Source organism: Thalassophryne amazonica, chromosome 4, assembly GCF_902500255.1.
Source record: "Thalassophryne amazonica chromosome 4, fThaAma1.1, whole genome shotgun sequence".
In the NCBI taxonomy this organism is placed as follows: Eukaryota; Metazoa; Chordata; class Actinopteri; order Batrachoidiformes; family Batrachoididae; genus Thalassophryne; species Thalassophryne amazonica.
The window spans coordinates 38,812,557-38,834,770 of record NC_047106.1 but is presented as its reverse complement, the minus strand read 5'-3'; the positions used below and the strand labels follow the sequence as shown (position 1 = coordinate 38,834,770).

Genomic DNA, 22,214 nt, shown 5'->3' with positions numbered 1-22,214 from the left:
TGTGCCTTGCACTATGCAGTGGAAGCATTTTAGGTTCCGTATGTGCAAGTGAAAAAAATGATTACAACTTATGCAAACTGGTTTTTCTAACTTTTGAGTGACAGCAGCACATGCCACATCCTTTCCTTAATTCTTAATTAAAAACTGTCTTCAGTGATTGTATTGACATAAACAGGAAAAGCTTGAGCATAATCCTTCTCCGTAATGACAAAAACAAGGAGGATAAGGTTTCGATTGGAAATAGTAATAATTTATTATAAATGGTGTGGGTGCAGATATAAGACCTATAATGAAAAATAACATGTTCCAGCTCCTCAAGTGTTCCTTCGACAGTGATGTGCATTTATTGTAGATTGTATGTGAAAAGTCAATATCTCCCAATATCGTTTCGAGTTCCAATGGGAAATTTGCTGGACTGAACTTGTAACTCTTTGTATTACTTTCTTTGTGTTTCCACCTAAAATGAGTTTTCTTTTTCAGTGTTTAATGTGGTTTTGTCTTAAAGAAATGGTCAAAAGTGAAGATCTGACATTTCTTCTTTTCTATACTTTTTTTTTGTCTTTTATATATTTTTTTATTGTCACCACCTTCACTTTTTCATGAATTGTTCTTTATTGATGTGATTGATTTTTTTTTCCTTTTTTTATGCTTGTCTCTCCCATTTCTAATTTATTTCCTCACCATTCTCATTTTCTCTCAGATTGGCTACTGGAATGACATTGATAAACTGGTTTTGGTCCAGAATGAAAACGCTCTGTCCAATGACAGCTCAGCAATGGAGAACCGAACAGTTGTCGTGACAACCATCATGGTAATGTAATTGTTTTTGCTACTTTGGTCACTGGTTGACATTTTGGCTGAAGTTGCCTTTTAACACTAACAATCAGGCTTTACAGATTAAAAAAAATCCAGTTTCACTGGTGCATTGAGATAACATTTTAACTTTGTAAAATAGGTTGGGAATCTTTGTAAGAATTCCTCTGATCAGTGAATTATTTTCTGAACCATTTCATTTTTTGTTGTTTAATACAATCTGTATTATTGTTTTCAATGCTTTATTACTTTGAAACAATCCCTGAAGGAACTACATCAGTTTCTTTTGAATATTTCAAAAATGGCAAATTTTCTGAAGCAATTGTTTCATTGTTTCGAATGCTTTGATACATTGAATCATCTGCACCACAGTGTCTAAAATCAGATCATTATTTTAAAAACTAACTCTTTAATCTAGTGTTTGGAATGCATTTTAAACAATGAATAATTTTATGAAGCAGCTACTAATCCCTTGAAAGACTGAAACTGTTTCATCTAATGTTTCAAGCAATTCAAAACAGTAAGTGGTGTTCTGAAACAAAAGTTTCAGGTAGTGTTTTGAGTGTTCCAACAGAGTGAAGCATTTTTGAAGCAACTATTTCACTGTTTCAATGAGTTTGATATGCTGAATTTATTTCTAAAGCAATTCCGTCACTTGATATTTTGGCCATAATGAATCGTTTTCAGAACTAACTTTCACTTAGTGTTTTAAGGAATTCAAAACAGGAAATCTATTTCTTTAGCAATTGTTGCATTTAGTGTTTTGAGTGATTCAGTGCTGTGAATTATATACTGAAGCAAGGCTTTCATTTAATATTAGCTGAGTCTCAATTCAGGGGTTTCATCCTTCAAAGGCTGAGCACTATGAAGATCTGACCTTTTTGAGACTGCAGAGGCCAAACTAACCATTGTGAAATGAGGCGGTCTCGCCCATGTCGCATTTTGCTATTGCATCTTCAGCTTATCCTGGCCCTTCCCCCCGTTGTCACCAAGCAACCATGACAGATGCATGGAGCAAACTAGTGTAGTGGGCGTAACCTGTAGTACATTGATTCTTTAGCAATACTTATTTTTACATTACTTATAAACATTACTTATTTACAATTGTACATATGGCGCCCGAAAGTGTCCAGTTATATTTTTTTCTCTTTTTAAATTTACCAACCATTTTGTCTTGAACATAAAACTCACACTTTTGTATCATTCATTTTCAGTGAGAAGAAGGCTGCATTTGTTGGCCACATTCCAATAAGCTTTGAAATGGGACAGCCTAATTGTAGCCTTGTGACGTATGTGGCCAATGAATGCAGCCTTCCAAGGATGAGGCCGCTGAAATGGGATGCAGCCATTTTGACCACTGCAAAAAAAATTGTTTTCAGAAGCAACTGTTTAATGTTTCAACAAAATCTAAATCAGTGAATTATTCTCAGTGGCAACAGTTTCGTTCATTGTTTTGAGTATTTCAGTGCAGTGTTTTACGCTTAGTACTAGTTTGACCACTGTGAAACTGTGGGTATTTCTGAAGGCAATTCTTTCATATATAATGTTTCAGTGCTTTAAAATAAGAATCAAAGAAAGTGTTGTATTTTGTGTTTTGACTGCTTTGAAACAGTGAATCAGTAATTGATCCATTTAGGTGAAAGTTTCGAAAGCCTCCATGACTGGGAGGTGTTGAAACCCAAAATCCACCCTCTTAGCTGTACCATTACCACTCAACAGAAAGGAGCAGGTTTTTTTGGGGGGGGGGTCAAAGATAATGAGGGTGTGTTCGATGCAAGGTAAAGCTATTTCATGGAGATGGGTTTGAAGAACAGAAAATTATGTAGACATTTTAAAGGTGCCACAGTTGATGACAGATTACTGTCTAAAACTGGATACTGTGCAGCAGCAGTGACTGTAAGCGTGCACAAGCCACAACTAACAGCCACAGGTCATCACCATTTGTGGCCTTCTAGCAGTGATGAGGCAATCTTGTGCCATGGAGTCTGCAGGTTTTCACCCCACTACCTGATTTTACTGATCATCCGTCACCATGGGATACATTTCTGAGTGAAATCACCTGCTGAGGTCAGCAGATGGAATAAAAATGTAAGAAACAGGCCTTTTAGTGTTTGCCTTTTGTAACTGATGAAGTTGAGAAAGCCGGCGGAGAACATCATGGTGTGTCAAAGGCTGATGGAAAATCACGCTAGCATAAGCAGGGGTTTGATAAGATTTCATTCAGGAGGAAGTGGTGCTCACCCAGATGGATGATTACACTAATGTCCCATTAGTAGGTAAATCTTAAACTGACCTTCAATCAGCATTCAGGAGTGACCTCAGAGTCCAGTTTCCTTTAATAGCGTTCATGTAGACAGACACCAGTGTTCAGCCACTATAATTACCATCACTTGACCCAGCTATTTTAGCTAATTATAGGCCAATCTCCAACCTTCCTTTTCTCTCAAAGATTCTTGAGAGGGTAGTTGTAAAACAGCTAACTGATCACCTGCAGAGGAATGGTCTATTTGAAGAGGTTCAGTCAGGTTTTAGAATTCATCATAGTACAGAAACAGCATTAGTGAAGGTTACAAATGATCTTCTTATGGCTTCGGACAGTGGACTTATCTCTGTGCTTGTTCTGTTGGACCTCAGTGCTGCTTTTGATACTGTTGACCATAAAATTTTATTACAGAGATTGGAGCATGTCATAGGTATTAAAGGCACTGCGCTGCGGTGGTTTGAATCATATTTGTCTAATAGATTACAGTTTGTTCATGTAAATGGGGAATCTTCTTCACAGACTAAAGTTAATTATGGAGTTCCACAAGGTTCTGTGCTGGGACCAATTTTATTCACTTTATACATGCTTCCCTTAGGCAGTATTATTAGACGGTATTGCTTAAATTTTCATTGTTACGCAGATGATACCCAGCTTTATCTATCCATGAAGCCAGAGGACACACACCAATTAGCTAAACTGCAGGATTGTCTTACAGACATAAAGACATGGATGACCTCTAATTTCCTGCTTTTAAACTCAGATAAAACTGAAGTTATTGTACTTGGCCCCACAAATCTTAGAAGCATGGTGTCTAACCAGATCTTTACTCTGGATGGCATTTCCCTGACCTCTAGTAATACTGTGAGAAATCTTGGAGTCATTTTTGATCAGGATATGTCATTCAAAGCGCATATTAAACAAATATGTAGGACTGCCTTTTTGCATTTACGCAATATCTCTAAAATCAGAAAGGTCTTGTCTCAGAGTGATGCTGAAAAACTAATTCATGCATTTATTTCCTCTAGGCTGGACTATTGTAATTCTTTATTATCAGGTTGTCCTAAAAGTTCCCTAAAAAGCCTTCAGTTAATTCAAAATGCTGCAGCTAGAGTACTGACGGGGACTAGCAGGAGAGAGCATATCTCACCCGTGTTGGCCTCTCTTCATTGGCTTCCTGTTAATTCTAGAATAGAATTTAAAATTCTTCTTCTTACTTATAAGGTTTTGAATAATCAGGTCCCATCTTATCTTAGGGACCTCGTAGTACCATATCACCCTAATAGAGCGCTTCGCTCTCAGACTGCAGGCTTACTTGTAGTTCCTAGGGTTTGTAAGAGTAGAATGGGAGGCAGAGCCTTCAGCTTTCAGGCTCCTCTCCTGTGGAACCAGCTCCCAATTCAGATCAGGGAGACAGATACCCTCTCTACTTTTAAGATTAGGCTTAAAACTTTCCTTTTCGCTAAGGCTTATAGTTAGGGCTGGATCGGGTGACCCTGGACTATCCCTTGGTTATGCTGCTTTAGACGTAGACTGTGGGGGGGTTCCCATGATGCACTGTTTCTTTCTCTTTTTGCTCTGTATGCATCACTCCGCATTTAATCATTAGTGATCGATCTCTGCCCCCCTCCACAGCATGTCTTTTTCCTGGTTCTTTCCCTCAGCCCCAACCAGTCTCAGCAGAAGACTGCCCCTCCCTGAGCCTGGTTCTGCTGGAGGTTTCTTCCTGTTAAGAGGGAGTTTTTCCTTCCCACTGTTGCCAAGTGCTTGCTCACAGGGGGTCGTTTTGACCGTTGGGGTTTTTCATAATTATTGTATGGCCTTGCCTTACAATATAAAGCGCCTTGGGGCAACTGTTTGTTGTGATTTGGCGCTATATAAAAAAAAAGTTGAGTTGATTGATAATTATCTGTCTTCTTGTACAAAAGAGGATAAGCGAGGGCCAATCAGTGGATTTATGAACATCCTGTGCTTGCATTTGATTTCACTTCACCCATCTGCAGCCTTTTTATGGTGGCCATCTCCTTCCTGCAAAGGCAATCAGTCTAATTCAATTGAGTATGCAAAGTAATGACAGTGAAACTCAAAAGACTAATTCCAGCACCAAGATAAAAACAAACCACAGCTGTTTGAGGTTATTTTGGCAATTCGGTATTTCATTACAAGCCATTTTACAAACAAAATTCAGAACTAGAAAACACAGCCAATTGGAATATACAACAGAAGTGAGTACACACTGGTGCAGTAACACTTAAATGTCAAAAAATTTGAAAATGTATCACATTACAGTTATTGCTTCATTTCGACTGTGAATAGTCGGGTATTTTCTCTAATGTCAAACCGTTTAGATCTTAAACTACTGGCACCACAGTAGGAACTCAGTGCAATAAAAGTCAGTACAAAATATACAGATTAATTTTTTTAACACTTCATTTTTATACTTTTATGTCTGTTGACAGACTCAGCCCTCCCGGTATGGAGGATACCAATGTTGAACAAATTTCTGGAGAGACTTTGGGTCATTCTTCAGAGAAAAATTTCCCAGCTACTTTTTGTTGGAGTTATGGTGTTGCTCGCCATTTCTGTTTCAAATACTGCAAATAAGTTCTACTGGATTCTAATCGGGCTACTTGGACAGATCAGGTGGCTCCTATGGCATAGGAGTTGGACTACCAACTGATAGACCGGGGTTCAATTCCCTGTATGTCCATTTCAGGGTACCTGCCTCTGTCTGCAGAATAGACGCTTCATCTGCCTCATCTCAGTCCACTCAGCCTGGTAAATGGGTTGGGGAGTACTCTGAGATGAACTTGTGTCCCTTCCTGGGGGAGCTGAAGACCCTCGCAGACTTCTTGGCAAGCCCAATGGGCCTCAGGTTAAGTATAGCACTAAGGGTAGTCTCCCATTGTTGTAGTTCTGCATTTACTCTTAGTAAATGGGTTGTAAAACTGTCTCCACCCCAATGTACAAGTTTGGATGGCTCATGCAATTTAATACTCCATAGCAAGAGTACATGTGATGGTTCATCTCCAGGAACCATCACCTTATTGTGGTGGAGAAGTTTGTGTGCCGCTATGAACCTGAGAGCTGTGTTGTCTGGAGCCTTGGTGCTCCTGGTAGGGTCTCCCATGGCAAATGGGTCTCAGGCTAGAGGCCAGACTAAGAATGGTTCATAAGACACCATGACAAAACGAGGCAGAGGAAATGTGACCCAGCTCGGAGGAAGTCTGGGGCCCTCATCTTAAGCCAGGCATGGGTGTAGGGCCCTTCAGCGAGAACCTGGTGGCTGGGCTTACCACGGAGCCCTGTCAGGCACAGCCCAAAAAGGCAACGTGGACCTTCCATCTCCACCCTGGGGGCTCACCACCCACAGCGGGAACCACTGGTGTCCGGTGCGCTGTCTCATGGGTGGCAGTGAAAGTCGAGGGCCTCAGCAGACCAGACCTGGATGGCAGGGGCTAGCTCTGGGGGTGTGGAACGTCACCTCGGTGTGGGGGAAGGAGCCGAAGCTTGTGCGGAAGGTGGAGCGATACCAGTTAGATCACCTCCACACTTAGCCTCAGCTCTGGAACCATTCTCCTTGATAGGGGTTGGACCTTATTCTTCTCTGGAGTTGCCCAGGGTGTGAGGCGCTGGGCGGGTGTGGGGCTACTCACAAGTCCCCGGCTGAACGCTGCTACATTGGAGTTTACCGAACAACAGTTTGGAGTATTCAACCTTCTTGGAGTACCTGAATGGAGTGCTGTATGGGGCTCCGGTGGGGGACTCCATTGTTCTGCTGGGTGACTTCAGCACACACATGGGCAATGACAGAGACACCTGGAGAGGTGTGATTGAGAGGAACGGCCTCCCCGATCTAAACCTGAATGGTTGTTTGTTATTGGACTTCTGTGCTCATCACAGACTGTCCATAATGAACACTATGTTCGAACATAAGGATGCTCATAAGTGTACATGGTACCAGAGCACCCTAGGCTGAAGAAGGATGATCGGCTTTATGATCATATCAACTAATCTGAGGCCGCATGCTCTGGACAGAAGCAGCCTCTGGTGTGGGGGGAGGCAAAGCAGCGGGCGTGGGAGGAATTCGGAGCAACCATGGATACCGTGAGGCACCTCAGGAGGGGAAAACAGGGACCCATCCAAGCTGTCTACAGTAAGGATGTGACTCTGTTCACCTCAACTGAGGATGTAATCCGGTGGTGGAAGTAACACTTTGAGCAACTCCTGCATCAGACCAGAGCACCCTCTATAGTCGGGGCAGAGCTGGAAGCTGATGGAGGATTTTCATCAATTTCCCTGGTGGAAGTCACCGAGGAGAGTCAAACAACTCCACATTGGCCAGGCCCGGGGGGTTGATGAGATCCATCCAGAAATGCTGGAGGCTCTGGGTGGATGGGTTGTCTTGCATGAGACGTCTCTTCAACATTGCATTGAGGTCTGGGACAGTTCCTAAGGAGTGGCAAACTGGAGTGTTGGTCTCCATATTTAAAAAGGAGGACCAGAGAGTGTGTGCCAATTACAGGGGCATCACACTAATCAGCCTCCCTGGTAAAGTCTACTCCAGGGTGCTGGAAAGGAGGGTTCGGCCGATTGAAAAGGAACAAAAAAGGAACAATGTGGGTTCCATCCTGGGCGTGGAACAACGGAACAGCTCTTCACTCTCACAAGGATCCTGGAGGGTGCCTGGGAGTATGCCCATCCAGTCTACATGTGTTTTGTGGACTTGTAGAAGGCGTATAATCAGGTACCCCCAGACATAGTGTGAGAGGTGCTGCGGGAGTATGGAGTCAGGGGGTCACTTCTCAGGGCCACCCTCTATGTACTCACAAAGCGAGAGCTGTGTTCGGGTGCTCTGCAATAAGTCAGACTCATTTTCGGTGGGGGTTGGCCTCCGCCAGGGCTGCACCTTGCCACCAATCCTGTTTGTGATATTCATGGACAAGATATTGAGGCATAGTCGGAGGGAGGAGGGTTTCCAGTTTGGTGGGCTCAGGGTCTCATCACTGCTTTTTGCAGATGATGTGGTCCTGTTGGCTTCATCAGCCAGTGACCTCCAACACTCACTGGATTGTTTCGCAGCTGAGTGTGAACCAGCTGGGATGAGGATCATCACCTCTAAACCTGAGGCCATGGTTCTCAGCAGGAAACCGATGGATTACCTATTCCAAGTAGGGAATACGTCTTGTCCCAATTGAAGGAGTTAAAGTACATCAGGGTCTGTTCACAAGTGAGGGGACAATGGAGCGTGAGATTGGACGGAGAATCGGCGCAGCAGGGGTGGTGTTGCATTCGCTCTACAGTACTGTTGTGATGAAAACTGAGCTGAGCCAAAAGGTGAAGCTCTCCATCTACTGGTGAATCTTCGTTCATACTCTCACCTGTGGTAATGAGGGTTGGGCCATAACTGAAAGAACTAGATCGCAGGTACAAGTGGCAAAAAATTCCTTAGGAGAGTGGCTGGTGTCTCCCTTAGAGGTCGGATGAGAAGTTCGGACATCCGTGGGGAGCTCAGAATAGAGCCACTGCTCCTTCACATTGAAAGGAGCCAGCTGAGGTGGTTCGGGCATGTGGTAAAGATGCCTCCTGGGCACCTTCCTATAGGTGTTCGAGACACGTCCACTGGAGGGAGACCCTGGGGAGAACCAGGACTAGGTGGAGAGATTATATCTTCACACTGGTCTGGGAAGGCCTCTGCATCCCCCAGTCAGAGGTGGTCAATGTGGCATGGGAGAGGGAAGTCTGGGGTCCTCTGCTAGAGCTATTGCCTCCGCGACCCAATCTCAGATAAGCGGTTGAAGATGAGTGGGTGATGAATATGAAGAGTGCATAGAGTTATATCCTTAACAAATCAGGCACCGAACTATAGAGTCTTGGTGCTTCATGTTTTACTGTATGGTTATGAAACTTGGAAGCTAACCAGTGACCTAAAGCTGTCTTTGGTACTCGATCTGCTCAGAGGATCCAGGAATTACTTTGTTTCAAAAGAATAGTTACTTGGGGAGATTAAGATGAAGAGTATCACTTCCAGTCAATCAATCAATCACTCAATTTCATTTATATAGCGCCAAATCACAACAAACAGTTGCCCCAAGGCGCTTCATATTGCAAGGCAAAGCCATACAATAATTACAGAAAAACCCCAACTGTCAAAACGACCCCCTGTGAGCAAGCACTTGGCGACAGTGGAAAGGAAAAACTCCCTTTTAACAGGAAGAAACCTCCAGCAGAACCAGGCTCAGGGAGGGGCAGTCTTCTGCTGGGACTTTTTGGGGTTGAGGGAGAGAACCAGGAAAAAGACATGCTGTGGAGGGGGGCAGAGATCAATCAGTAATGATTAAATGCAGAGTGGTGCTTACAGAGCAAAAAGAGAAAGAAACACTCAGTGCATCATGGGAACCCCCCAGCAGTCTAAGTCTATAGCAGCATAACTAAGAGATGGTTCAGGGTCACCTGATCCAGCCCTAACTATAAGCTTTAGCAAAAAGGAAAGTTTTAAGCCTAATCTTAAAAGTAGAGAGGGTGTCTGTCTCCCTGATCCGAATTGGGAGCTGGTTCCAGAGGAGAGGAGCCTGAAAGCTGAAGGCTCTGCCTCCCATTCTACTCTTACAAACCCTAGGAACTACAAGTAAGCCTGCAGTCTGAGAGCGAAGCACTCTATTGGGGTGATATGGTACTATGAGGTCCCTAAGATAAGATGGGACCTGATTATTCAAAACCTTATAAGTAAGAAGAAGAATTTTAAATTATATTCTAGAATTAACAGGAAGCCAATGAAGAGAGGCCAATATGGGTGAGATATGCTCTCTCCTTCTAGTCCCCGTTAGTACTCTAGCTGCAGCATTTTGAATTAACTGAAGGCTTTTCAGGGAACTTTTAGGACAACCTGATAATAATGAACTACAATAGTCCAGCCTAGAGGAAATAAATGCATGAATTAGTTTTTCAGCATCACTCTGAGACAAGACCTTTCTAATTTTAGAGATATTGCACAAATGCAAAAAAGCAGTCCTACATATTTGTTTAATATGCACATTGAATGACATATCCTGATCAAAAATGACTCCAAGATTTCTCACAGTATTACTAGAGGTCAGGGTAATGCCATCCAGAGTAAGGATCTGGTTAGACACCATGTTTCTAAGATTTGTGGGGCCAAGTACAATAACGTCAGTTTTATCTGAGTTTAATCAATCAATCAATCAATTTTTTTATATAGCGCCAAATCACAACAAACAGTTGCCCCAAGGCGCTTTATATTGTAAGGCAAGGCCATACAATAATTATGTAAAACCCCAACGGTCAAAACAACCCCCTGTGAGCAAGCACTTGGCTACAGTGGGAAGGAAAAACTCCCTTTTAACAGGAAGAAACCTCCAGCAGAACCAGGCTCAGGGAGGGGCAGTCTTCTGCTGGGACTGGTTGGGGCTGAGGGAGAGAACCAGGAAAAAGACATGCTGTGGAGGGGAGCAGAGATCGATCAGTAATGATTAAATGCAGAGTGGTGCATACAGAGCAAAAAGAGAAAGAAACAATGCATCATGGGAACCCCCCAGCAGTCTACGTCTATAGCAGCATAACTAAGGGATGGTTCAGCGTCACCTGATCCAGCCCTAACTATAAGCTTTAGCAAAAAGGAAAGTTTTAAGCCTAATCTTAAAAGTAGAGAGGGTGTCTGTCTCCCTGATCTGAATTGGGAGCTGGTTCCACAGGAGAGGAGCCTGAAAGCTGAAGGCTCTGCCTCCCATTCTACTCTTACAAACCCTAGGAACTACAAGTAAGCCTGCAGTCTGAGAGCGAAGCGCGCTATTGGGGTGATATGGTACTACGAGGTCCCTAAGATAAGATGGGACCTGATTATTCAAAACCTTATAAGTAAGAAGAAGAATTTTAAATTCTATTCTAGAATTAACAGGAAGCCAATGAAGAGAGGCCAATATGGGTGAGATATGCTCTCTCCTTCTAGTCCCCGTCAGTACTCTAGCTGCAGCATTTTGAATTAACTGAAGGCTTTTTAGGGAACTTTTAGGACAACCTGATAATAATGAATTACAATAGTCCAGCCTAGAGGAAATAAATGCATGAATTAGTTTTTCAGCATCACTCTGAGACAAGACCTTTCTGATTTTAGAGATATTGCGTAAATGCAAAAAGCAGTCCTACATATTTGTTTAATATGCGCTTTGAATGACATATCCTGATCAAAAATGACTCCAAGATTTCTCACAGTATTACTAGAGGTCAGGGTAATGCCATCCAGAGTAAGGATCTGGTTAGACACCATGTTTCTAAGATTTGTGGGGCCAAGTACAATAACTTCAGTTTTATCTGAGTTTAAAAGCAGGAAATTAGAGGTCATCCATGTCTTTATGTCTGTAAGACAATCCTGCAGTTTAGCTAATTGGTGTGTGTCCTCTGGCTTCATGGATAGATAAAGCTGGGTATCATCTGCGTAACAATGAAAATTTAAGCAATACCGTCTAATAATACTGCCTAAGGGAAGCATGTATAAAGTGAATAAAATTGGTCCTAGCACAGAACCTTGTGGAACTCCATAATTAACTTTAGTCTGTGAAGAAGATTCCCCATTTACATGAACAAATTGTAATCTATTAGACAAATATGATTCAAACCACCGCAGCGCAGTGCCTTTAATACCTATGGCATGCTCTAATCTCTGTAATAAAATTTTATGGTCAACAGTATCAAATGCAGCACTGAGGTCTAACAGAACAAGCACAGAGATGAGTCCACTGTCCGAGGCCATAAGAAGATCATTTGTAACCTTCACTAATGCTGTTTCTGTACTATGATGAATTCTAAAACCTGACTGAAACTCTTCAAATAGACCATTCCTCTGCAGATGATCAGTTAGCTGTTTTACAACTACCCTTTCAAGAATTTTTGAGAGAAAAGGAAGGTTGGAGATTGGCCTATAATTAGCTACGATAGCTGGGTCAAGTGATGGCTTTTTAAGTAATGGTTTAATTACTGCCACCTTAAAAGCCTGTGGTACATAGCCAACTAACAAAGATAGATTGATCATATTTAAGATCGAAGCATTAAATAATGGTAGGGCTTCCTTGAGCAGCCTGTTAGGAATGGGGTCTAATAAACATGTTGATGGTTTGGATGAAGTAACTAATGAAAATAACTCAGACAGAACAATCAGAGAGAAAGAGTCTAACCAAATACCAGCATCACTGAAAGCAGCCAAATATAACGATACGTCTTTGGGATGGTTATGAGTAATTTTTTCTCTAATAGTTAAAATTTTGTTAGCAAACAAAGTCATGAAGTCATTACTAGTTAAAGTTAATGGAATACTCAGCTCAACAGAGCTCTGACTCTTTGTCAGCCTGGCTACAGTGCTGAAAAGAAACCTGGGGTTGTTCTTATTTTCTTCAATTAGTGATGAGTAGAAAGATGTCCTAGCTTTACGGAGGGCTTTTTTATAGAGCAACAGACTCTTTTTCCAGGCTAAGTGAAGATCTTCTAAATTAGTGAGACGCCATTTCCTCTCCAACTTACGGGTTATCTGCTTTAAACTACGAGTTTGTGAGTTATACCACGGAGTCAGGCACTTCTGATTTAAAGCTCTCTTTTTCAGAGGAGCTACAGCATCCAAAGTTGTCTTCAATGAGGATGTAAAACTATTGACGAGATACTCTATCTCACTTACAGAGTTTAGGTAGCTACTCTGCACTGTGTTGGTATATGGCATTAGAGAACATAAAGAAGGAATCATATCCTTAAACCTAGTTACAGCGCTTTCTGAAAGACTTCTAGTGTAATGAAACTTATTCCCCACTGCTGGGTAGTCCATCAGAGTAAATGTAAATGTTATTAAGAAATGATCAGACAGAAGGGAGTTTTCAGGGAATACTGTTAAGTCTTCTATTTCCATACCATAAGTCAGAACAAGATCTAAGATATGATTAAAGTGGTGGGTGGACTCATTTACTTTTTGAGCAAAGCCAATAGAGTCTAATAATAGATTAAATGCAGTGTTGAGGCTGTCATTCTCAGCATCTGTGTGGATGTTAAAATCGCCCACTATAATTATCTTATCTGAGCTAAGCACTAAGTCAGACAAAAGGTCTGAAAATTCACAGAGAAACTCACAGTAACGACCAGGTGGACGATAGATAATAACAAATAAAACTGGTTTTGGGGACTTCCAATTTGGATGGACAAGACTAAGAGTCAAGCTTTCAAATGAATTAAAGCTCTGTCTGGGTTTTTGATTAATTAATAAGCTGGAATGGAAGATTGCTGCTAATCTTCCGCCCCGGCCCGTGCTACGAGCATTCTGACAGTTAGTGTGACTCGGGGGTGTTGACTCATTTAAACTAACATATTCATCCTGCTGTAACCAGGTTTCTGTTAGGCAGAATAAATCAATATGTTGATCAATTATTATATCATTTACCAACAGGGACTTAGAAGAGAGAGACCTAATGTTTAATAGACCACATTTAACTGTTTTAGTCTGTGGTGCAGTTGAAGGTGCTATATTATTTTTTCTTTTTGAATTTTTATGCTTAAATAGATTTTTGCTGGTTATTGGTGGTCTGGGAGCAGGCACCGTCTCTACGGGGATGGGGTAATGAGGGGATGGCAGGGGGAGAGAAGCTGCAGAGAGGTGTGTAAGACTACAACTCTGCTTCCTGGTCCCAACCCTGGATAGTCACGGTTTGGAGGATTTAAGAAAATTGGCCAGATTTCTAGAAATGAGAGCTGCTCCATCCAAAGTGGGATGGATGCCGTCTCTCCTAACAAGACCAGGTTTTCCCCAGAAGCTTTGCCAATTATCTATGAAGCCCACCTCATTTTTTGGACACGACTCAGACAGCCAGCAATTCAAGGAGAACATGCGGCTAAATATGTCACTCCCGGTCTGATTGGGGAGGGGCCCAGAGAAAACTACAGAGTCCGACATTGTTTTTGCAAAGTTACACACGATTTAATGTTAATTTTAGTGACCTCCGATAGGCGTAACCGGGTGTCATTACTGCCGACGTGAATTACAATCTTACCAAATTTACGCTTAGCCTTAGCCAGCAGTTTCAAATTTCCTTCAATGTCGCCTGCTCTGGCCCCCGGAAGACAATTGACTATGGTTGCTGGTGTCGCTAACTTCACATTTCTCAAAACAGAGTCGCCAATAACCAGAGTTTGATCCTCGGCGGGTGTGTCGTCGAGTGGGGAAAAACGGTTAGAGATGTGAACGGGTTGGCGGTGTACACGGGGCTTCTGTTTAGGGCTACGCTTCCTCCTCACAGTCACCCAGTCAGCCTGCTTCCCGGCTGCTCGGGATCTGCCAGGGGGTAACTAACGGCGGCTAAGCTACCTTGGTCCGCACCGACTACAGGGGCCTGGCTAGCTGTAGAATTTTCCACGGTGCGGAGCCGAGTCTCCAATTCGCCCAGCCTGGCCTCCAAAGCTACGAATAAGCTACACTTATTACAAGTACCGTTACTGCTAAAGGAGGCCGAGGAATAACTAAACATTTCACACCCAGAGCAGAAAAGTGCGGGAGAGACAGGAGAAGCCGCCATGCTAAATCGGCTAAGAGCTAGTAGCTACGCTAAGCTAGCGGATTCCTAAAAACACGCAAAGTGAATAATGTGTAAATAATTTAGAGGTGATTCAGCAGAAGGAGTGCTTTAGTTAAGGCACGTAAAGATTACACTGGGAAACAAATCGTAATCTAGATAACTAGATCAATCTAACTGCGCAGATTAAACAGCTAACAGATACAGAAAAACACCGCTGTGCTCCGGAACAGGAAGTGATACAATACAGCAGTGAGAGCCAAAAGCAGGAAATTAGAGGTCATCCATGTCTTTATGTCTGTAAGACAATCCTGCAGTTTAGCTAATTGTTGTGTGTCCTCTGGCTTCATGGATAGATAAAGCTGAGTATCATCTGCGTAACAATGAAAATTTAAGCAATGCTGTCTAATAATACTGCCTAAGGGAAGCATGTATAAAGTGAATAAAATTGGTCCTAGCACAGAACCTTGTGGAACTCCATAATTAACCTTAGTCTGTGAAGAAGATTCCCCATTTACATGAACAAATTGTAATCTATTAGATAAATATGATTCAAACCACTGCAGCGCAGTGCCTTTAATACCTATGGCATGCTCTAATCTCTGTAATAAAATTTTATGGTCAACAGTATCAAAAGCAGCACTGAGGTCTAACAGAACAAGCACAGAGATGAGTCCACTGTCTGAGGCCTTAAGAAGATCATTTGTAACCTTCACTAATGCTGTTTCTGTACTATGATGAATTCTAAACCCTGACTGAAACTCTTCAAATAGACCATTCCTCTGCAGATGATCAGTTAGCTGTTTTACAACTACCCTTTCAAGAATGTTTGAGAGAAAAGGAAGGTTGGAGATTGGCCTATAATTAGCTAAGATAGCTGGGTCAAGTAATGGCTTTTTAAGTAATGGTTTAATTACTGCCACCTTAAAAGCCTGTGGTACATAGCCAACGAATAAAGACAGATTGATCATATTTAAGACCGAAGCATTAATTAATGGTAGGGCTTCCTTGAGCAGCCTGGTAGGAATGGGGTCTAATAGACATGTTGATGGTTTGGAGGAAGTAACTAATGAAAATAACTCAGACAGAACAATAGGAGAGAAAGAGTCTAACCAAATACCGGCATCACTGAAAGCAGCCAAAGAGAACGATATGTCTTTGGGATGGTTATGAGTAATTTTTTCTCTAATAGTTAAAATTTTATTAGCAAAGAAAGTCATGAAGTCATTACTAGTTAAAGTTAAAGGAATACTCGGCTCAATAGAGCTCTGACTCTTTGTCAGCCTGGCTACAGTGCTGAAAAGAAACCTGGGGTTGTTCTTTTTTCAATTAGTGATGAGTAGTAAGATGTCCTAGCTTTATGGAGGGCTTTTTTTATAGAGCAACAGACTCTTTTTCCAGGCTAAGTGAAGATCTTCTAAATTAGTGAGACGCCATTTCCTCTCCAATTTACGGGTTATCTGCTTTAAGCTGCGAGTTTGTGAGTTATACCACGGAGTCAGGCACTTCTGATTTAAAGCTCTCTTTTTCAGAGGAGCTACAGCATCCAAAGTTGTCCTCAATGAGGATATAAAACTATTGACGAGATAATCTATCTCACTCACAGAGTTTAGGTAGCTACTCTGCCCTGTGTTGGTATATGGCATTGGAGAACATAAAGAAGGAATCATATCCTTAAACTATTGTGAGGGAATGTCAGCTATGGCATTTTGGCCATGTGGTGCATTTCTCCAGGCATCAGCCAACACACAAGCTGTTGGGGTCATCAAAATTGATGACCCCAACAGCTAGAGAAGCCCAAAGGAAAACTTACAGTTAGCCAAGAAAGACCACAGGGGGGTTCTACCCAAGCGGTAAACTTCAATGGCATCAGATAAAGCCCTACCAGAAGCACTAAAAGTTATACTTCCTTGACTGCCCACATGAAGTAGGAAAACAGAGCACATTTCCATAGGACTCTGGGTTAAAATGTCCAGCTTTAGAGCTGAAACTCACATGTTTATAGTCTAGTACCAAAAAAAAAACAAAAAAAACAACAGTTTTGTTGTCTATAGGTAGTTTCCTCCTCCATGACAGCTGTATAGGGGTGATATTTTTTTTGTAGCTTCATTTTTTAAGACATTTGAAGACATAAAGCTCTGTAAATTTGGAGATATGGCCACTTTGAGTGACAGTGGCTGAGCCCAGCATTTCCACCTCTCACTGTGACCATAGGTCATTGTCTGCTCGATGCAACTGGTAGTTATGGAGGCTGTTTGTTTTGTTTGGTGTATTTTCTCACAATAACATGACTTGTGTGGTGAAATGAATAATATGGCTTGTTGTGTGGTGAAATGTCCTAACAGATCATCTAAAGGCTCTGTCACACCTTGATGATTTAGCCTGCATATGCCAACCCTATTACAAATGCTGGCACATGCTGGCGTACGTCTAATTAATGAATGCAGCTGTCATACCTTGACGACTATCCAGCATATGCTGACAGCACCTTTTCCACCCAGTGGTTCTGTTTGGTACTGCAAGGTCTGGTGTTGGTCAGAAACCGAGTAATTTCACATTATTTAATTTTTTTTTTCATTTTTTATCTTGGTGGACCTTTTTTATTGTGTACTGAATGCTGATGAGTGGACTAGCTATGAGAAGTGCTGCCGTGAATGAATGAAGTGCTTTCTCTTTAAATGTTTAAACAGTGGTGGGCACAGATAACCAAAAAAATTAACTTTGATAACAGATAATCAGATAACTGAAAAGTTATCTTTGATAAAGATAAAACGATAAACCACCCAAAAATATATCAGAAGTTACAGATAACCGATAAATTCCAGTATTGTCTCTGGTACATTTGCAACTACTAATAAACTGAATTTGAGTTTTAACACCACGATCGCTTCTGGTAGCATCAAAAGCGACAACAAACCAAAACAATGATCCCACACTTCTGTCTTTGAACATCTCGCCCCCTGCTGGAAGCTCTTGTTTACTACATGGCTTCCAGCACTGAAGCAAGCTGAGAGCAGCCACAAAGCCCAGCTCTCTACCCAATCACAATGCTCCGGTCAGGCGAGGTCTTGGAAAATAAAGCAGTGCTGACTTATGGTTTTGATTTATAAATAACATTAATACCGATAGAATTAATCCATTAATGTCCATTCTGTCATTTGTACAAAGTTAAAATATAACATATTTTAACTATATTTTCCTTTTAAGTGAATACCCTTGTTGTCCAGTATTTTATGGTGTACCCACAATTCACAAACAATTGGATGATCCTCCATTACAGCCTATTGTTTCTGGAATAGGGAGTCTTACTGAGCCCCTTTCACAATTTGTTGACTTCTTTCTGGCAAAGTTTGTTCGTAAATTACCTTCGTATCTTGAGGATACCACTGATGTTCTAAATCTTATCAATAATCGGAATTGTGCAAGTGATGATATCATCAATGTTTGAACTATATTAATTCCACTATGGATTATTTATCTTTTACTATGAACTATCCTCATTCCATAGATTTTTTAGATCTCACTATTTACAAGGACGTCAATAATTTTTTGCAATCAACTATTTACCGCAAACCCCTTAGCAGAAATACTTTATTGAGAGCAGATAGTAATCATCCGCCCCATTTAGTTCGTAACATACCAGTGGGTCAGTTCTTGCAAGTTAGAAGAAATTGTAGTTCTACGAGTATCATGTATCTCGTATCATGGACTTCATGTCAAAAGCAGCCTATCTAGCAACTCTGTTTGAACAACGTGGTTATAGTAAAATTGATATTGGTAAAGCATGGAACAGAGCTCTAAATACTGATCGTGCCTCTTTACTTAAGAAAAAATCTAAGTCTTCTTCAACATCTAAATAGTTTTTTTCTACCTGCTATACTCCATTTGCGGGAAGAATAAAAAACATAATTTATAAATATTGGCACATTTTGAAGAGTGATCCCACACTTAAAGACATCTGTGCTGAACTGCCTAAATTTATATTTAGGCGTGCCAGAAATATTTGTGATAGACTTGTTCATTCAGATATGATCATTCCCGTCTCAACTGCCTGGCCCTCCAGCCCACCAAAATCAGATGTGGTCATTGTGCACATTGTTCAAATTGTACTAATGCTTCATGTTTCTCTCATCCTCGCACTGGTAAGCAATATCCTATTTCTTCATTTATCAATTGTAATACCACTCATGTAGTATATATTTTAAAATGCGGATTGTGGATTGGCATATATTGGCCAAACAAAACGTCAACTTAAATTACGGATAGCTGAACATAAAACAGCAATCTGTACTCAGAATTTAACCTATGCCATGGCAAGGCATTACAAACATGCCGGTCATGGCTCTCCAGCATCTTTAAAATTTTGGGGGATTGAGAGAATCATAGCTCCACCCAGAGGTGGTGATATTATTAAAAAACTCTTATGTAGAGAAGGATTTTGGATTTACACTTTAGGCGCTTTGGAACCTTTTGGTCTGAATGAAGATCTAAAATTTACTTGTTTAATAATTGTTTTTAGTCTGGTTTTAGTTTTGTGTGTTTTGGGACAGTGTGTTTCTAATCATGAATTGATTACTAATTGAGTGAGTGTTGTGTCTGACGGATGGTCATGCCCCTTTGGAAGCATCAGGACACCTGCTTCTTATTAGCATTTAAGCTGTACCATCTCTGTCTTTGCAGGACTCTAAGGAAGATGTGACTCTCACATCGAAACGTTAGTCCCATGTACATTTTTGCTTTCAGCATCTTATTAAATTGTCTGGCACTTATTTCTGTGTTGCACCAGTTATTTTTCTCTTTTTTAAAATATAACATATATCTTTTAATGTTGAATAATGTGCTAATTCTGAGGTTTTGTAACAAACACAGACAGATCGCAAAGGATTCTGGGTAAAATCTGCCTCTGCTAAACACTGATTGGTTCAGTCATTCATTATGTAAACCAACACGTTAATGTGACGTGTGTTGTGTGTTGGTGTTTACAGATAAATGTGCTTTTGTAAAATATTCAATTTTTTTATTTGTAAAAACTGATATTTTTATGGAGCCCTTGAAGTGTCATCTCAAAATGTTTTGCATGTGGAGAGAATGTGCACACGTTTTATGATGTTGTGTGCACGTTTTATGATGTTGTGCACATGTTTTATTATATTGTAAAACGTGCACTCAATATTGTCTTGACATAAATGTTGGCTATTCGCCCTATTCATGTTTCAAATCCCACAAAACCTTGGAGAGGTTGCTGCACTGATCACGCTGATCACGCTGTACTTTAACCGTCCGCTGCACACAGACAACACCATTAACATCACAACATAAAACTATTTTTATATTGTGCCTAAAACCCTCGTGACATTAGTTTGGTTAAAAGTTGAACCATAAGTTAAAAATGTATGCCTCTGGATGACTTGGGTGATATTGCCCATATCGTCAATAATTATCTATCGGATTATCGGAACTGTGCCCACCACTGTGTTTAAAGCACTGTTGATTGCAGATTAGGTCTGCTGATCAGACCTGATAAGATCATCACAGACCTGAATAATGAAACACTGTGATGTTTTAAACTTTTAAAGCACCAGTCGACCGCGATCAGGTGTGATCTGAATGAAGTGCTGTGTGATCGGTGTTGGTGTGGTGATCACTGACAGTGACAGTGCTTTAAATGTTTAAACTGCGCATTAATCAGACGTGATCACCCTGATCCATCAGTTTGTCTGATGACCACACCGACAGCGACGGTGCTGTAAAGAGTTACGGCGCATTAATCAGGTGTGATTACCCTGATCAATCAATCAGGTCATCTGATGATCATACCAGCAGCAACGGCGCTTTAAATCATCACAGCCTGACACCGGCATGAAAAACGCACCTGCAGCAGAAAAACTACCGAGGGGCTTGCTTTAAAATGCTACATTTCCAGCCACAAAAGTATTTTCAGATGTCCTTTTGAAACATCAGAAGCTTTATGTGGATTCATGTCCATCTGTGATGGTGAATTGGACTGAAATGAATAGGTCAGATTTACTCTGTGTGTGAATGAAGCAGTCATTCTGCATAAGGACCACAGGTTTCAGCCAGTCAGTGGACAGCATTAGTGGACGTATATAGACGTATGAGTAAATTACAAGAAATGTGTGCAAACAACCACATAACTTACCTACAAGTTACGTCCAGCATGTGCAGGACGTATGAGTCACACGCTGGCATGCGTTGAAAATTTTCAGCATGCCCAAAAATTTTTGAGGAGCTCAGCTTATTAGGACGTACATCCGTGAGCGTCTGCGTGTTTCAATGTGCTTCAACATGCTCTTAACTTATAAAAAACTTACCCTTAACTTATTAGACTTATGCCAGTGTTTTTTTTTTTTTTTTTAATATGATTGGCATATTGGCTGGCTAAACTGTCAAGGTGTGACAGGGCCTTAAGATGGTAATATTTGCACTGAGTTGAAATTCTCATTGGATTCAATATTGTATGCTAACAGTATTAGCATTTTTAGCAGCTGTCGGTAGCTTTATCCATTAGGTTCACGTAGTGCACGATTACTGAGAAAATAAGCGGCTCATAATTTTTAATGTCGACACCACAGCAAATCATTCGGAGAACCATCACTTAGCCCCCCAAAATATGATTTATTAAACACCCAAAACCAAGGTTAGCCTATTAACTTAGGTGGTAGACCTCGGTGTGTGCGTGAGCTACCCACTCTCCACCCATGCTCCACCCCTTTATGCATTAATGAGTTCATCATGAATCAGCGCAGCAGCTGCTGCCAACATGGCAGTGCCCAGACACAAGGTTCATATCGGCTATTAAGGGTCTTCACACTGGTTTTGTCCAGTATATATACAGTCTATGGTTCAATCACCAGACAGATTTAAAAAATTAAAATATTATGTCTAACAAGGTTTTAATATCAAACAAGCAACTATAATTTCCAGACATTATCTGGAAATCATAGTCGCTTGTTTAATATGGGACTTCAGCCTGACATTCTTTTGGTCTTTTGGAGCACCGAACAGAACTAGAAATCACAAGAGTGCATATGTTCAGCAATACATGTGCACTAATACATGTCTATCTAGCTTCACTTATAGTTGTAAAGAGGACAGCAAATTGCTGCTGCAATATTAAAATTGTTAATAATATTCATGTATGAGCCAGCTGTGTTTCCTTGTGGAGTCATATATACAGACAAGGAGAATAAAAAGAAAAAAGTTTTTTTTTATGACACCAAAGAAAAGAATCTAGACCAGGGGTGGCCAAGTTTGGTCCTCGAGAGCCACCTTCCTGACACTCTTAGTTGTCTCCCTGCTCCAATACACCTGAATCCAATGAAAGACTCATTAGCAGGCTTTTAATGAGCCTTTCATTGGATTCAGGTGTGTTGGAGCAGGGAGACAACTAAGAGTGTCAGGAAGGTGGCTCTCGAGGACCGAACTTGGCCATCCCTGATCTAGACCATGAGGCCAACTGGTGCCAGTGTTTATATCCACATACAGTTGCATCAAACAGATGTGAGACAATAACACTACATGGAGATGTTGATACATCACAAGTTACGTCCCCTGCCAAGGCT

At 41.2% G+C, this 22,214-nt stretch overlaps 1 protein-coding gene across 6 annotated transcripts in view; it reads left to right on the top strand.

Annotated features, from left to right (window-relative positions):
- The window catches only part of gria4a (glutamate receptor, ionotropic, AMPA 4a), a 451,011-nt gene that overhangs the window by 276,743 nt on the left and 152,054 nt on the right, over nt 1–22,214 (top strand). For all 6 annotated transcript variants that reach the window (XM_034167735.1, XM_034167734.1, XM_034167737.1 and 3 more), the window contains exon 10: nt 701–811. In XM_034167735.1, coding sequence (XP_034023626.1) covers nt 701–811 — 111 coding nt within the window. The remainder of the gene's footprint in view (nt 1–700; nt 812–22,214) is intronic.